Below are 18,003 nucleotides of genomic sequence, written 5' to 3'. Positions count from 1 at the left end.
TGTAATTATGACTATACTGCGTTTGTGTGGGATAGTGGTAGACAAAGAAGCATTCTAGCTTATGTACAAATTCACGTCACCGTAATTTGCCGTAAAGTATCACTTTGTTTCCGAAGTATTTTCGATGATGTCCCAAAAAGTTCGTATAATTTTTTTTTTTTTTAAAACTCACGGTTGTGATACTGACCGCAACATCCATCACTCCAACTGAGTCGGTTTGCTTTGATGCAACGTGATTCTTCTTCCGATTTAACTCTGGCCTCTGTGTCTGTGTCACCTTGTTTGTCCTTGTCTCCAGAAAAGAAATGGTTTACAGATGAACCGGACAACAGCTACACGCGGAACATTCAGATCAAGCCCATGAGCACTCACATGGCCAACCAAGTCAACCAGTACAAATCCACAAGTAGTCTGATTCCACCCATCCGAGAAGTCGAAGACGAATGCTGAACCGCTTTTAACGCTTTAGCTCGCTCCCTCAGCAGACGTCTTGGAGGCATGACGCTGATGATGATGAGGACGATAGGACATTCTTCAGTCTTTGAATACGAGAACTGGACAGGAACCCAAACTGGACCTGCTATGTGTATACCTTTAATGTTACTTCCATGCTCTTTGGACATTGTTTTATTTATTGATGTATCAATAGAGATGTACATAATGACAATCAAATCACACATTGTACAGCCCCCCCTCCTCCCCCCTAGCACTTTTTTTGGAATTATCATTTGAGGATTTGACGAGAGAGCGAGCAAGAGAGAGAAAAAGTACTTCCTGTAATGCTTTGCAATAGTTGACTACGGGTGACAGCTTCTCGGAGGACGAGGCTCGCATCATCACCCCAAAGATCGCACCGGACGAGACTCTTCCAGCCGGCTGGGCTCACCGTTCTCCATCTTGTGTACTTCTGTTTCTATTTGCACTAAAAAAAAAAAAAAAAAAAGGGGAAAAAAAAAAAACAAGAACATAGTGAAGGAACTGTGGTCTTGGAGGAGAGACAATGAAGGGGTTAAGAGGATCCTATCATGCAAATCATTTCATCTGCAGGGTCGTCTGAATGAACAAACAGCCAAGTAGCCTCGGAAGGTTGACGTGAAAGATGTTGCATCCGAGCCGAAACCCGACCACGTTTGAGCAAAAAAGCAGCAGCAGCTTTCGGGATCACAAAAGAAAAGAACGCGCGTTGAAAAAAAAGAATTGCCACACATCGCGTATAAGTGGGCGCCAATCGGGTCCTCCTCCGACCGCTAGAGACTGCCTGGCACGGGCTTGGCACGGAGGCGCTTGGATGTTCTCCGTGGCCAATCCCAGATATCCGTCGCCTCAATTAAACGAAAATAAGACGAAGAAACTCTCAGGAGCGAAGCTGCTCTGTGCTGTGCTGCTCAAGGGAAGGCTCAAACCTGGTTGGGCGCAGATGCAACGGTGAGGACGGGAGGTTGTAGGCTTGTGCTTTTCCTTTGGACTCCCCGAAAAATACAACGTTCACAAGAATCGAGGCAAAAAAAAAAAAAAAGAACAAAAAATAAATAAAAAAAAAGAGATGAGTACATATCAGAGTTACCTTTCTACCCCGACATCTATGCTTTTATCAAAAGAGTATTTTTTTAACTCGCTAACCGCCATCTTCAGCCTGGCAGCTCGCCTCTGCAGAAGTCACCTGAAACCGAAGAAGCTTACCTGGACAAATAAGCTCAACGAAGCATCCTTAGCTCCGAACACGCGGACTGAAAGAAAGGTTTAAAGAGTTATATATCTAAAAATATCTATCTTAGAAAAGTTGTAAAAAAAAATAACACAAATAGATGAGTGTCGCTTCCTCCGACTGAATGACCTCATGTGTTTGACCTAAATTAGGTCCCAAGAAGACGAAAGCGAGTGCGCACTATTGCAGAGTGTGACCATGTCGGTTGTTTTTGTGTGTGCGTGCGCGTGTGTATGTTTTTTTTTTTTTGTTGTTTTTTTTTTTTTCCTCTTCATGTCGCAAAAGACAATTTAAAACCAAGAGAGAACTTCTTGCCGCGTCTCTCGTCTATAGGCTGTAAACGAAGTCATACGTGGAAAAGAACATGATATTGTGCTGTCGGTGTTTGTGTAAACTCAAGCCCATTTACTTCTACGGTCAAGACGCTGGTCTCTTTCATCGGAGCTAAAAAGCACGTCGGAAAAGCTTTCATGTCCGTCTTTTGGGTGTGGTGCAACTATACTGAAGCCTCATGCACATTGTCCTGAAGTGAACTTTGAACTGTGATCACATCGTCGTCACACTTGTAGCAAATAGATTTCACAGAGAACAAAAAAGAAAAGCGAGAAACAAACCCGTGAGTACAAATCTTCCAAATTGGATTGTTACTATTTGATCATAGCAGCGACACTGAACCAAGATAGTTGTGGTTCAAGTTAAAGATGGGAAGGTAGCACCGATGCGGTTAACCGAGTGAGCATCCTTAAGTTTCCTGCGTTTTATGACCCCGTGTTCATACAGCGTTAACATTCCAGTTTTGTTTACAGGCGATTTTTTTTTTTTTTTTGGGAGGTTCTTAAACATAATCACAATATAACACTCGTCATGCTGCAAACTGGCTTTAACGTGACTACACCGATTAATGCAATATTTGTCCGATTGTTTTTATTTTTTGGTGAGGCTTTTTGTTGTTGTTGTTGCGATGTGTCTCCTCGTCACGTGTCTCTTGTCTGTGTTTCTCAACGCGGTTTCTTTTTTTTTTGTTGTTTTGTTTGTTTTTGAAGTGCCATGAAGAGTTGTAGTTGAGCATCCTTCAGTCATTCAGGGACACAAACTCGCTTTTTTTCTCTCTCGTTAATTTCCCACTGTGACGTTGTTGTTCGCACCGGTATGGAGAACAACCAAGTCGTCAACAACTCCATGCCGGTGCAGTGCCAGGCAGTGCTCGAAGGTCAAGAGGAGGGCCCGCGTCACGCCCCACTATTCGCGACAAGTGGCATTCGGCGGATTTCGGAGGTGTTAAGTTACGGTACGGATGACTGAACGATGCACACGTTGTCCACTTAACCGATCATCTATGGCGCATCGTATGTTGCACTTCATGAGTTGATCTATTTTTGCTGTAAAAGAATGGATAGAATCACTTATTTGCTGGGAGTTGTACTAGATATTCTAATATATTACGAATAGAGAGATTGGAGTTGGGTCTCAAGTCTTAATGCATTAAAACTTGCATTTTTTTTGGGGGGGGGGTTGTTATTTTTATCAGCAAAAGGAGGATTTCAGGCATCTCATCGTCGTCGTCCACCGCAGCAAATCGGGAGTTTGACATAGCAGTCTATTTGTTTTGGATGTGTTCTAGACATGATGGATTATTTTGATGGTGCTGAGTTGATCTACCTGACTCTGTCAAATATAATCTGCTGATAAATATACTGTCTTGTACAAAATGTTTGTACATAGATTGTACATGGTTTCTTTTTGTATTTTTCTCAAATTAAAAATGGATGTATTTGTGTTCTAAACCGGAAAACCTGACTTTTCTGTTCTTTCAGTTCCGGCTCCAAATATGAGCTGTGTCAGAAAAACTCCAGGACTGTTGTCACAAGATTTTTTTTAATGCCATCCGTTCAGGAGTTCATCCTGTGCAGCTTCATCAATGTTCTTCTCAGCCAGGAACTGCCGGATGCTTTGGGCATTGTGTCGCACTCTCACCGAAACAAGCCGCGGCTTTGACTGCATTGCTTTCTTCAGCCTTGGCGAACTCGGACTATTCCGCAAAAGATCCATGACTCATCACCGGTGATGAATCTCCCGAGCAAGTCTGATTTTATTAAGTCTCATCATCCCTCTGCTCATTGCTTGACAGCCTGACACAAAGGATATGTCGGCCTATAGAAAAGCATGTGGAAAAATGTTCAGTGGCTGCAGAAAGCTCAGGTCAGTCACATTTTCCAGGGCAATTGGATTGAAGGAGAATAAGGGTTTGAAATATATGACACCATTCCTGGAACCTTTCTGACAAATCTTGCACCTCATGATAGATGATATTCAAGTACCTTGTCGTCTTAAAACTAAACAATATTGGAAAGATCGTTGCAGGTTTACTTCACCACTCAACCCCCACCTCATGTTATCTTCTGTACGGTTTTCTTTTACTCATTAGACTTGCATCTGTCAGTAAACAGCTACATTAAAACAAAACAAGTTCCAATAATAACAAGTTCCACTCAAAGAGCAAGTACATTTTTGGAGGGGAAAATTCATATAAAATATGAAGATTTCTGGCCCCAAGTATTAAATATGGCCAAATTGCCCGATTCAATGTTCACTTTATTCAAAGTTGTCAATTCCTGCATCATTTTTGTTGTTGTTTTATTAATCAAATAATTCATACTGAACTTTAAAATGACTGTATTTCTCTAATCCCAAATACATTCCATTCATTACGTTTTTAAAATGTTCAGCTCACATTGTTTTATTAAAATTACATTGACCTATTGAAATATTGTTCTTTTTTTATTTAACAATATTTAATTAGAATATAACTTTAGAAAACAACTTTTTGATCCAAAATAATTGCACTTTTTTTTCATAAACAAAATTTGTTTTTTAATTTATTTCTTTGTTGAGTTATTGTCATAGTTTATGGACAATCATTATAGAATTTTTTTTTTTTTTTTAAACAGCTGTCTGTTGCCTAATACGAAATGTTTCCATATAATGTACATTCTGGCTTTCAGGATTATGAATTCCTATCCAGATGTGGTATCTGTTTATAAAGGTGAGACACACCATCACAGTGACTCCCTGTAAATGACAGGTGCTGATAGATTGCACTGTTTGACCTTGACTATGTTAAATATAAAATATTACACCGCCAACCCCCAAGCTGCTGGGAGGAGGACGCGGGGGGCTCGTTGGTGACCCCTCGCTCCGAGCCACCGCCAATACGGACGGTGTTGCGGCATTAGTCTTGATTTACGTATAGTGACATGTTATTAGCTGCTCCATCACTTTCAGCTGTCACTCTGTCAGTCAGCAAGGATCCACTGTGATGTCTGGGAATAGAATTGGGGGCAATAACATCGCGTTCGCATCGCCTTGTGGATCTCCCGGGATGAGGCCGTGGATCAGCAGTCATGGCGACCGTTTGAGAATTCCAGCACAATATGTCGCAAGTGCATCGGCTTTACATCCAATAGAGCATTTTTAAAAAAATTTTGTAGTCTGTGGGTTTTTTTATTTTATTTTTTTCGTTTGGATCTTTTAAAAAGAAAGTCAAACAAAAGTTCAAACTGTGCTCAGAAAATAAATGGTTGAGCAATCAGTTAAAAAACCCATCTATCAACACTTGTGTCGTTACTTCGCTGCTGGCCTCTGATGTCATCCTAGCACAAAAGGAGTTTACAAACTTGACCGGAGAGACAAACCTTCCCAGGTTAGCATAGCGCTAGCTAGCTGGTACGACAGAACAAGGTCAGATTTAAAACTCTACCAAAAGCGAAAAAAAAAAAAAAAGTTCTGCTGCGGGCCAGTGTATGGAAAATGTGGTTAAAAGAAGTGATTTTAAACTAAATACGAAAAACTTGCCATTGTTTCATACAGCTGGATTAGCACGTTGATGTACACTATGATATGTATTCAAAATAGTGAATATGAGCCTTGGTAAAGTGCCTTGGACAACATATGGTGTAGCTAAAGTCGTATATAAGTGCACCCATTTTATTATTTACCAATATGATCAAACTGGTGTTTTCATTTTTTGTATTAGTACATGTTTTTCAGCAAAGTAACACATTTGAGTTGATTCGGGTTAGGGTTCCAATAGAGTTTCGCACTGAAACAAAACACCACTAGGTATCGCTCTAGAACACCTTTACTTTGACTTACTTTTTGGTTTCAGTTAAGAATGTAAAAAGGTTGACTTCAAACATTGCCTGTACAGTTATGAAAGGTTTTATGATTACGACAAAACAGTAAGCAGCCATGAACAGGCACCCCCTTTTTCATTGGGAACACTTGAAATAATCAGCGAAAGGTAACAGCATCCTCCACCCACATTAGACTTCAAATTTTGCGTCAAATTGGCAAGGCTGTTTCACCTTGCCGTCAGGTGGAGATTAGGTGCCTGTAGATATAGCGCAATGAGTAAGGCGTTGCCCACGTCAAGGCGACTCGTTCATCTCCCAGGAGTTCTTCAAACGTCACCAGCAGCACCAATTCTGAGGTGTTATGATGACCCCCCCCCCCCCCCTAACAACAAGACCCTCAATCTTGTGGGCAATTTCACACTCCGCCATCAAAGAGGGGGTCGTCAGGAGGATGTACATGCCAGCCAGCCTGGCATTTGCCCTCATTTCTCTTTCTAATGTGAAAACACAGTTAGCCCCAGGTTAGCATGTGCACGGGAGTTGGGGGACTTGGCACGCGTCCACTTGCCAGACACAACGTCAAAAGTGGACAAAGTGGCCAGGGCGCAGCAGCAGTCACAACACAAGGCGGAGGTGTGAGATAAATATACAGAAATGTGTGTGGGGCGGAAAAAAAGAAGCATATACGGTACAGCCATGCAAAACAATTAAGAGATAACCTTCATTTCTTCAGTTTCCAGTTCATTTTAAATGACTGGTATGCCAACTAAAGGTAAATTTGTTGGGAATTAATGAAAATAAAATCAGCTCATAAGATTTCGAAAACCTACTTTAAAACTAGTTCAAAACCCTAATTTGAAACCCTAATCCTAATTTAAATTCCTATTTTAAAATCCAAACTCATTTAAAACCTGCCTGTTAAAGCCCTATTTTGAAACCCTATTCCGGTTTTAAAACCGTACTTTGAAACTGTAACTGTAAGGTGTTTTTTGGGGAAAAAAAAGCGACCATGTATAGTTCGGCGTATTTTGTAAAATAAAAACGACCATATATAGTAAGCTGTTTTTTGTGAAAATAAAACCGACTATGTATAGTAAGGCGTTTTTTGTGAAAAACACAAAAAAAAAAAACGACTGAGATGTCGACAATGTGTAATCATAATTCATTATATCAAACAATATTAAATGTGAAAATGACTGTGAAAAGTGTTTTTTTGGAAAAAAAAAAAACAACCGTGGTTGGGCGTTATATAGTAAGGCGTTCTTTGTGTGAAAAAAAGCGACCATGTATACTAAGGCTTTAAAAAAAACAAAACAAAAAAAAAACCGACTATGTATAGGAAGCCGTTTTTTGTGGAAAAAAACAACCATGTATAATAAGGCGTTATTTAAAAAAAAAAAAAACAAGAACCAACAACCAAGACGTTTTTTTTTTTATGTATAGGAAAGCATTTTTTAGTCAGGCGTTTTTTGTTGAAAAAGTGTAATCTAAATGTTGAAAAAACGACCATGTATAGTAAAGCGTTTAAAAATTTTTTTTTTAAAAAGATCATGTATAGTAAGGCATTTTTTGGGGAAAAAAAGACCATGTATATAGTGAGGCTTTAAAAAAAAAGAAAAAAAAAAAGACCATGTATAGTAAGGCGTTTTTTTTTTTTTTTTAAATGACCACGAGTCGTGAGGACAGCACATTGTGTGTTGCAAACGGATTAGGTTAATTGTTTCCATGGCAATCCGTCGAAATGATCTTTTTGTAAATTCCGTGGTACTGTACTGTGCTGAAAAAAATATCAATGACATTGATTAATCGCCTTGAACTCGACTTTTACCACATTGGCACGTGTGTGTCGAGTGTGCACAATGAGGTAGGAGCAGGTGTTTGCATGGCTGCTGATTTGTGCTCTGATAAGGTTGCTATGCAGGCACGAGGAATTGATGGCTTGTTAGTGAATGAGGACCACACCCCGCCCCACCCCTGCCTCTTAATACACACACACACACAGCCCATGTGAGATGCTTTCAAAATGATTGATTTACAATAAAGTGGCTCAGGGTGTGCGCATGCAGGCAGAACTGATGCCGATCGATCTCTCTGAAATTGATTGATCAGCCGTTTAGCTCGGCCGTGTGTTTACCGCGTGGGGGCGAGTGGGCGACGCCTCCTCCCCCACCCCTTCACCCCCCCCCCACCATAAAGCGACGCCCAAATGCCCCCTCGGCGTCTCCTTTCATTGCACGGGTGATGGCAGCAAAAACAAGCCATATCGCAATATGAACCATAAAAATGCAATCATACGGCGAGAAATACTGCATAAACATTTACGATTGTGTACTTTATTCTGCTATCAACGTGTCCTTCTGTGACTTGGAGATAGCGCGCGCCTTTAAAAGTAATGACTTACCTGCTCTGTGCGAGGCGGGGGGAGGGGCGCGGAACACTCTGGGTCTTATCACGGTGTCACATTGAGGCTCGCCCTGAAGGAGGTCGCCCAAATAACTAATGGCGGCGGTTTCATGTAAACAAATAGCAAGTTCTCAGCCGTACGTAAAAGATGGCACATCAGCAACCGTTGCCTGTTCGAGCACACTTGAGATGACGATCATACATAATTTAAACCAAGCGCCTCGTCTGCAAAGAGTGCACGTGAGGGTGCGGGACGACACTGAGCGTGTGACCTCTGTGACGCAAAACAAAGCTCTCCATTCTGCACCAGGTTGCAAAACAAGCTATTATTTCAATGATTGCCAATAACACCCTCTTGTTCCTTATTAACAATTTTACACATTTGGGTACAGCCGCAGGATGTCGCAGCGCCAGTAAAGTTTAATGTCGGCTATGTGAAATTCCTGCCAAAAATGATCTGGGGAGGCGTTACTATCTTCCGCAGAATACATTGTGGTCATATAGCAGGTGGCCTCTAAAACAGGACTCCGCCGTTATTACAAAAAACACAATGTGCAACCTGAAAGACGACGACAGTCTTCAAATGCTTTGCCATCTCATCGAACTGTGACCAACACTAACCTTAACAAAACCAAACCCTTAGCCCCAAACCCTAATCCCATCCTTTATCCTCTTCTAAACCCTAACCACTAACCCAAACTGCAACCCCAACTCCTAAACCTAATCCCTACTATAACCCAATCCTTTCTAAGCATTAAGATTTAGCCTATCCTAATTCCAACACTGACCCTAACCCTGAATAAAATTCAACCCAGTCTTAAAACGTAACCCCAACTCCTGTCAAAAATGCTAACCCACCCTAACCTATCACAAGGGTGACCCCCCCAAAAAAAAACCGGCCCCAAAAGATTTGGATTTAGAAATTTGAAATGGATTTCTGAAGAGGAAAAGGCCAATGATCTCAAACTAGTCATACCTCAAATTGGATTTGAGTCTGTATAAATTTTAAGAAACCGTGTCTTTTCAAAGTATGGTCCCGTTTTTGGATGTAACTGTGTATAAACCCTAACATTAACATTCAAACATTCTAATCAGCTCACCCAAATCGGTACCGTATTACCTACCCAAATCTGTACCGTAACCTAACCTTCAGTAGACTCTAAATAAGCACCTAGCTGCGGGCTAATCCCTACCCTAACCCAAATTTAAGAACGCCTCTTGATGAAGTGCATCTGCAGACAAATATCACCTCAATATAAAGAGTCAAATTGGGTAATCAATTATAAGTAGTGTTTAGAACGGTGGCACAAACTGCCACAGCCACTCCATTCATCAAATACATCACATTGTGCGAGATTTCAACATCATTTAGAACCGCTGACCCCTGTTGACTTTGACTAGTGTCACATTCAAGCCCGCGCAAAAAGTCGGAAAAAAACGGCTACGCCTTCAAGTTATCAATATATTGCAGACGCGCATGTGCGCGTGTGTGTGACATGCACCGCCAATCAGCCGTGATCATCGTTTCCATGACGATGAGGCATGCTGGGCACCTGAGCCGTGGCCCAGATAAACAGTGATCCTTTAGCAAAACAAGGAGGTCATTACAGCAGCTTGTCAAATCAATGCCCACTGTGTCCAACTTGATTAAGACGTCTCCGCTCAGCTCCGACGCGCTCCGTCAATAGTGGCGGGGAGGAGGTGTGAGGCTTGGCCGTGTGTGCGTGTGCGCGCGCGTGCACGTGGCTCAGATGATTGGAGTGAAATAGCCATCAGTCAGGGAGGCGAGGTGGACTAATGATTCCCTGTGCTGCCTATTAGAAGTACATGACAAGTCAATCCTGCTCACAAGGAGACAAATGTGTGTGCGCGTATACGTGTGTGATGAAGAAAAAGAAAAAAGTGACCTTGTAGCGGCAACATTTGAGGCTGAATGTAATTGGCAAGAGCAGCTAATCTTTACCTGGGAGCGATTAACAGAATTAAAGGGGATGAACAAAGGCGCAGGGGCGGGGCTTCTCTCTTCTTTGCTGCCATTTGTAATTTGTGTTTGGATGACGTTGATGAATCCTTCTTTCTCGTTCTTGTTCATGCTTTTCTCTTTGAGCCTTGACACAAAAGAACAAGGAGAAGGTTTTGTTTGGGCAGGAAATCATCATGAACAAACAGTCTGTCATCATTGTAGTCCATGAGAAGAGACTGGACTACAATTAGCTTCTCCATATACATAAGTAAGGACTTACTTTTAGTAGCCCGGGTTTCGAGAAATCTTTCATATAGTAACTCTTTTTATTGATTGTAAAAAAATATTTTTAGAAAAAAAAAACACTTTTTTGTTGTAATATTACAGAACTAAGTAATCAAACTGATGGAAACATGCATCATTTTACATAGAGTTGACCCGATCCGATCATCTGATTGGAAATCGGGGACAATCGCATGATTTTCAGATGAGCGGTATTGGCTGATAAAGATCGGGGTTATAAATGTCCTTCATTTATTTCTAAAGTCAAAAACAGAATATTTTTTTACATAGTACTTTTTCACACAGGGTCAGGTAGTGTTATCTGTCTAACGTTTACATTTTGTTTGATGATCTCAAACATTAAAGTGGGAAAACTATGAAAAAAATAATTTTAGAAGGGGGTTCATACTTTTTCATGGCTCTGTGTTTTTGGGCAATATTTATTTGCTTTTTTGTAATTGGAGTAATTGGAATTGAAGTATGTGGAAAAAGGAGAATATTTGCTCACAAAATAACATTATTCTCTGAATATTACTATTATTTGCATTATTCTTGTAAAAGGCTTCCTAGTAAAATCACAAATCTATTCCTATAAAGTACGATTGTTACTGTAATATTATATGATATGTTCAAATATGCATATGAACTTTTCCCTTCATTGTGAAAGGCTGATCAATACGTTTGCAAAGACAAGACAAGGTCGGAATCATCATACTGCCTGGTGAAAAACAATGTTAATACCCTCATGTGAAGGTTCATGCTTCACACACAAAAACAAACAAGTCTAACAAGCAATAATAAGCCTGGAGCTCAGGCAGGTCCAACTAACTGTTTTCTTAGTGATCAATACATTTGTGCTATTGGCATCAAGTCATCATGTGCTTTTTATTACGAGGGACTACTGTACCAAGTATCTCAAACATCAATGTCTGGAGAGGTTGGCAGAACACTTTTGTTTCCTTTTACTCTACTAAACTGCAGAGGTGGGAATTCTGTCAGACTGACAGACCGCCGTCACTGACGGCCGCCCGTTTTGGTGACCACTGACGAATGATGGGATACTTTTTAAAAATGATGGAATAAGCACAGACGTTAGTGGATTTTTTTTCTATAAGTGTAATCATCACTAAACGCGTCCATCAGTGACAGACCTCTCAGTCCGACTGTTTTGCTGATGTTTTTTTTTTTTGGGGTGGGGCTGAGGGGACGGACTGATGAACCGACTGAAGGACTGACAGATTTCTGATGGACGAACGGATGGACTTATCTGACGGACTGACTGACGGTCTGACCAACTGACGATTACAACTCGGTTCGGCTTGGAAAAATGACGGATGACAAATGATGGACCTACAAAATGTAGTCAAAACTCTACTCTTCTCCATTTTTGTTGTCACTCTAGCTAGCTAGCTTGGCAGCAGGTCTCACTCTTTCTTGACGAATATGGTAGTCGCCATTTTGCTGTTGCTGTTGAAATCGGAAATTCTCTAGGTATCTATGAATCTATGTATCGATCTATCCATCTAGTAGCTAATGTATCTATCAATCGTACCATGGTAGCACTCTTGCACTGCTAGCCACCGGCTAGCTTTCCTGGTTGTTTATTCCATTTCTTCTGTGTTATCTGTGTCATTTAGAATATACTGTATGTTACTATTTCATCCACAACAATAACATTTTCATATAATGTGTTCATTCCCCATGAAGCACATGATGGTAGAGAAGACAAATGCAATTCAATATGCTGCCTTAACATTGCGTCCCACAGAGAACAACATATACTTAAAACATTGCACTGACCACTTATTCTCTATGAGCTCCATAAATTGCACCACGTTTGCGACTGCACAGTTTTCATGATTCAAGGATTTAATTTGTGCCTTGGCAGATGACCCCAAGAGAGTGGCGTCAGGTGGGATTTCCATGTCTTAAAGTGAACAGCCCCCCACTCACTTTTTCTTGGCCATTCGTCACCAGCTGGTGTTCGCAAGCCGGGCTCGTGTGCATCGCTGTCATCCTAACGCCTCCCTCCATTCTTCCCTGTGGGAAGGTTGGTTGCCGAGTGCGTGCACACGCACACATGTGCACGCACACACGCATCCCCCCTGGTCACACTGATGAGTGTGTTCATATGAAATGTAGGAAATGTGTTTACTCTTAAAAGACATATATGTTCACGGGGAATATTGTGCAGTGGGGAGTGTAATTCCAGCATTCACACTGAATTGCCACACAATCAAAGGACACTATTTTTGAGTTTGCCTAAACGACGGTAGATAAGAAAATACTAGTGTAAAACGGTATGAGAAATAGTGGCGTATTATATATTTTGGTATTGATCCGACACTAAGTAAATACAGGGCCAGTATCGCTAATATCAATAGTTTTTAATATAAAACAAGTGAAAATAATTTTTAACAAAGTTTATTAGCAAAGAAAAAATACTACGCTTTCACCATACTTTGTCAATGTCCAAATTTGTACAAAGGGCACGATCACAAAGTTAGGAGAACGATCTCATTTTCCATGAAAGAATTTTACAAAAATAATTTTAGAATTTTGTGAGAAGAAAGTCAGAACAGAAGAGGTAAAAAAAAAAAAAAAAAAAAAAGCTTGGGGACAATTTTTTCCCAGTTTATTTAATTTTTTTGGTAAAGGTCATTAAAGTTACAAGTGACAAAATCATATGTCATAAAAGGTATAATGTGTTTTTAGATTGGGTGTCCAATACACACACTCACCCCCGCACCCCCACACATACACGCAACACACACACACACACACTTGTGCAGTGCAGGAAGAAGCTGTAAATGTCACCGTATCCTGGGATGTGCGTTCAAATGTTTGATTGATGAAGTCGAGCGTGTAAAATCAATGGCTGATGCTTTGTGTCGTGTTAAATAAAGCCTTTAGGGCCTCAGGGTGCAAACATTAGCATGCAAACATTACATGCGTGCCTCGTCGTGCTTTTGCAATTCTGTATCATTAGCGCATTTCTGCTGCCAAAATGCATGTCGTTGTTGTTTTAATGATGTCTGTGACACCGTAAAAGTGACAGCGTCTGATTTAATATTCATAACATGCAACCATTGGAGGATTTTACTTTTTGAGGATTTGTCTCAAACCAAATATGTCAAATATGTTGTCAAGTCAAATTTATTTATAAATAGCCGACAACATATTAACGACATCCCCCGATCTTAATCCCCAGGAGGGCAAGGAAAAACGGGGAAAAATGAGAAACCTTGAGAAGGGATCACAGATGGGGGGATCCCCCTTCCAGGATGATCAGGCTGCAATGGGCAATATATAACACATATTATGAAATGTGGTTGCACTGGTTGCAATGTTGGTTAAAAGTCAATCAAATGAAGTACTGCAGGAAGATGCTGTGTTACAGGTTTAACTGGTATATTAAGAGAAGACAATAAAGTCATCGTAAAAAGTCATCATTTTACAAGAAAAAACGTCATCATTTCATGGCGATGATGTTGTGATTTCATAATTCTCTTTTCTGTGTATGAAATCTTACATTTTTGTGAGCAAAAAAAGTGTGTATATTATAGTAAAAAGTCCGAATTTTATGGGAATTTAGTTTTATTCTTAGGTTACAATTTTAACACAATCAATCATATTAAAATAAAATAAAAACTTTTCATAATTTTTGTTACTAGAATACTGTTGTAATATTACTTTTTTTTTTTTTCTTTTTAATAAAGCCATCATATTCCCGGAAAAGGTCAGAATTTTTTGAGAATAAAAAGCAGCCATGCAGTCCCTGACGATGCCAATGATTAATATTCATCAGCCCCTCAGGATGCTCACATTAATTATGCTAACAGGGTCATTTAAGTGCTTGATTCGAAGCAAGCAATGCATGTCCAGTAAATGACACAATGATTATGTACAAAAACAAGGAGTGGCTCTTCAAAAAAAAAAGAAACAACTGTTGTTATACAGTAGAGAATTAAGTCATACTATTATGAGAAAGCATCTGAAAGTATGAGAAAGCATTTGAAAGTACGAGAAGGAATAAAGTCTCAGAGAGAAAAAGTGGTAATTCTATGACATTACATAATGTGTAGTACGTATGTATAGTATTTAAACTTAAAATAATAAAGTAGACATTTTACTATCATACTAGCTAACTATCGTTTACATTTGGAAACTGGGGAATTGAGTTGAAATATTACAAGACAATGCAATAAAAAAAAAAAAACAAATTTTCTGAAAAAAAAAAGCAGAAATTTTCCAAAAACAAAAAGTCGATATATAAAAGTCAAAAGTTTATGAGTGTCACAAAATTATGAGAATTTGTATACTAGTAGATTTGTTACAATCAAGTACAAGGATGGAATTGTAATGCCGTGGGAAAATATTATGAATTTCACGAGAGAAAGAACATTTTCGAGTGGACTTACCCTTATTTGTCCTAAAAAAAAATAATTTCCTCAATATGAACACAATGACCCCACATAATATACTACTTGAGTAAAATGTATTCTCTAAAATAATACATGGCTTTTTTTGTAATATATCTGATAATCTCATAATATTATTTTAAATTGTAACTGTTTTCCTTTGTGGTGTTAAGTTTTTATACCAAGAAAATCTGCACTTTACAGGAACAAATGGTCATCAAGTATTTTTTTTCCTTATATAGATATTCACAAAATGCAGTTGAGCAGCACGCCACGACAAAAGTGCATGTAAACAACAACGAAAAGGTTGTCTATTGCTTCTGTGCACTCAACGTGATTTGTTAGGGAGTGTTATTATTTCTCCTTGTTCACGGAGGTGTAATAGAAATGCCAAGCAGGCGGCTGATTTACTCACTTAGTCAAATTGTCCTTTCAAGGCCTTTGCCGGCGTAGTCGCATGTGACACAACCTTGAGGCTGGCGGGCCGTATATTATTAGCATCAGGGCCACCTTCGTAGCCCGAGATACGCGTGGCGCGTTTAACATTGTTTTACAGTGCATTAGGAGGCCTTAACATGTGCTGAGCTCACTTTATTTGCTCATACATTTGGCAGGAGGAGTTTTATGTCAGCCTGATGGTGAGCTTGCCGTTCGCCTCCGCCGAACCATTTGGAGAGACAAACAAGCCGATTTTCAAGCCGTTATAGAGCGAATGCTGACTATGCAGCTCAAAATGACTTTTATTGTTTTTTTTTTTTTGGTAATAGTAGCTTAACAGGTTTGAACTCAAAACAACATGCACAATGCGTTATATATCTATTTATGAAACGTTGCAAGAATGTGCAGAAAAACAAAGCACGATGCCAGTCCGTCCAGGACCGTCTGGCAGACTTCCCTTTTGGTGGCTGACCGGAGCTGTGGCCATAAAGTGGTTGGTAGCTGGTAGTGAGAGTTGCTTTCAAGCTAAGGAACGAGTCCTATTGGGCCTTTTGGCATGGGAGGCCAGGTGGTATGGAGCTTTGATGGTCACTAAGGCAAAAACTTGGTTTGGAGGTTCGGTGAGGTCCTGGACAACAACTTCTGACCAGCTTCGATTAAAAATTCTGGTCCACCATCCGGTGTCTTAGGAGAGGAAGCAGTGCATTATCAACACTGTTTACTGCATAGTGGGGATGGGTTGCCACTGACCATGACTCGTACGTTGTGTGAGTCAGTGGGGAGAATACTTCAATGAAGCAGTGTGTGAGGCGGGCTCTCCTGTCTTTGAGGTTGACGTCACCGAGGCGGTTAAAAAGCTCCTTGGTGGCAAGGCCCCCAGGGATGGACTCTGGATGTCCAGAGTTCCTAAAGGCTCTGGATGTTGTGGAGCTGTCCTGGTTGACATCGAGTAGGTATCAGGGACAGTTCCTCGTTCTTAGCAGACTAGTTGGTCCGACTTTTTAAGGTGAAATGTTGTAACTATAGGGGGATCACACTCCTCAGCCTCCAAGGCAAGGCCTATTCAGGGGTTCTGGAAAAGAGAGTCCATTGGGAAGTTGAATCTCAGCTTGAGGAGGATGAGTGTGATTTTCAACCTGGCTGAGGTCATTGTCCTTAGTCAGAGAAGGGTGGAGTGTCCTTACATGTTGGGGATGTGACCCTGCCTCAAGTGGAGGAATTGAAGTATCTTGAGGTCTTGTTCACGAGCGAGGGAAGAAGGGAGTGAGAAACAGGCTGGTGAATGTCTGTATTCATGAAGATTCTGCATTGGTATGTTTTAAGTGAAGAAATTGAGCTGATAGGCAAAGATCTCAATTTACTGGTCAAGCTACATTCCCACACTCACATATAGTCATGTGCTGTGGGTCTTGAAGTTAAATAGTAAGATCAAAGCTTACATGCAGTTGAAATGAGTTTCCTCCGTGGATTTTCTGGGCTCTAAGAAGCTCAGCTCAGAATAGAGCCGCTGCTCCTCCACATTGAGAGAAGCCAGATGACGTGGCTTGACCATTTAGTCGGGATGCCATATTCTGGGCCCCGGGTATGACCTAGGACCTGTATGTCTTTAGGCTGGCCTAGGAACGCCTCGGGATACCCGTGGAAGAGCTGGACGAAGTGGCTGCGGAGAGAAAAGTCTGGGATTCCCTGCTTAAGATGCTGCCCCAGTGACCTGACCCCGGGTAAGTGGACGGAAATAGATGGGTGACCTTTTCTGCCAAGAATTTCAAAGGCAAGATGTGCAAGTGATGCAATGGCGTGGCTTCATACTCAACCAGATTGCATTAAGATTTACAAGTAGACTGCGGGCCCAAAAATATGTTATAGTACGTATGCATGGATATGTATAGACAGATCCACACGTAATTTTCTAGTATGGGAACCAATCCCTGGTGTAAAAACAACATTCACTTCTGAGAGAAGCATCTCAGCACCAACTCACCTGCACCCATTGATTGGCCTTGCATTCCCAGGAATGTTTATCATTTTTTTTCCCAGCGAGTGATGCGGTGTCACGATCAATATTCCCGCTGATGGTTAAGCATTCACAACCTTTTACGAATATCAGTGAGAATCGATCACCCGCTCCTAATTGTCTTTGCATTCTCCAATGTAGTTATCTTTCGCAGCACAAGCAAGCCAATGACATTTTAAGAGCCTGGAGGTTGTGTCACGCGACTCCTTTGAGGTAAAGGTCAGAAAAAGCAGATTCATTATTGTCCACAATATTTTCCTTGCAGCACCATGTGAAGGGGCTATGTTCTATTTCCATATAAAAAGCCATTTAATTATAGGGGGGTGAAGACGCTTGTTCTTCTTATCCGAGGAAATGATAAGGGAGTAGCAGAGTGAAAGTCCATTTTGACATAATTGGCAGTGGAATTATTTATGACATTAATTGCCACATTATCGACTGGCTGTCAGCTTGCGTGTCAGTGTGTCCATCTTTCTTAGCACAAGCAGCCCGCTCAGCCTGAGGCCCCCTGACAAGCTAATTAGAACAGCACAGAACCACCCCCCGGTGCCACAACCAATGACAAATGTTTCTCGTCGAAGAGCAGACACGATGGAAATAAGGGCCACATTCATCTAAATATCTTTTTTTTTTCCAAAACCAAG

At 40.7% G+C, this 18,003-nt stretch overlaps 1 protein-coding gene across 27 annotated transcripts in view; it reads left to right on the top strand.

Annotated features, from left to right (window-relative positions):
- kcnma1a (potassium large conductance calcium-activated channel, subfamily M, alpha member 1a) overlaps positions 1 to 3,489 on the top strand; it is a 159,666-nt gene extending 156,177 nt beyond the window's left edge. For all 27 annotated transcript variants that reach the window (XM_086045479.1, XM_086045478.1, XM_086045468.1 and 24 more), the window contains one exon: positions 299 to 3,489. In XM_086045479.1, the coding sequence (XP_085901605.1) occupies positions 299 to 450 (152 nt within the window). In that variant the 3' untranslated portion in view covers positions 451 to 3,489. The remainder of the gene's footprint in view (positions 1 to 298) is intronic.
- Positions 3,490 to 18,003: the final 14,514 nt, after the last annotated feature.

Source organism: Filicampus tigris, chromosome 11 (genome assembly GCF_054856515.1).
Source record: "Filicampus tigris isolate MCC_2025a chromosome 11, RoL_Ftig_1.0, whole genome shotgun sequence".
In the NCBI taxonomy this organism is placed as follows: domain Eukaryota; kingdom Metazoa; phylum Chordata; class Actinopteri; order Syngnathiformes; family Syngnathidae; genus Filicampus; species Filicampus tigris.
This window is presented reverse-complemented; position numbering and strand designations above follow the sequence as displayed.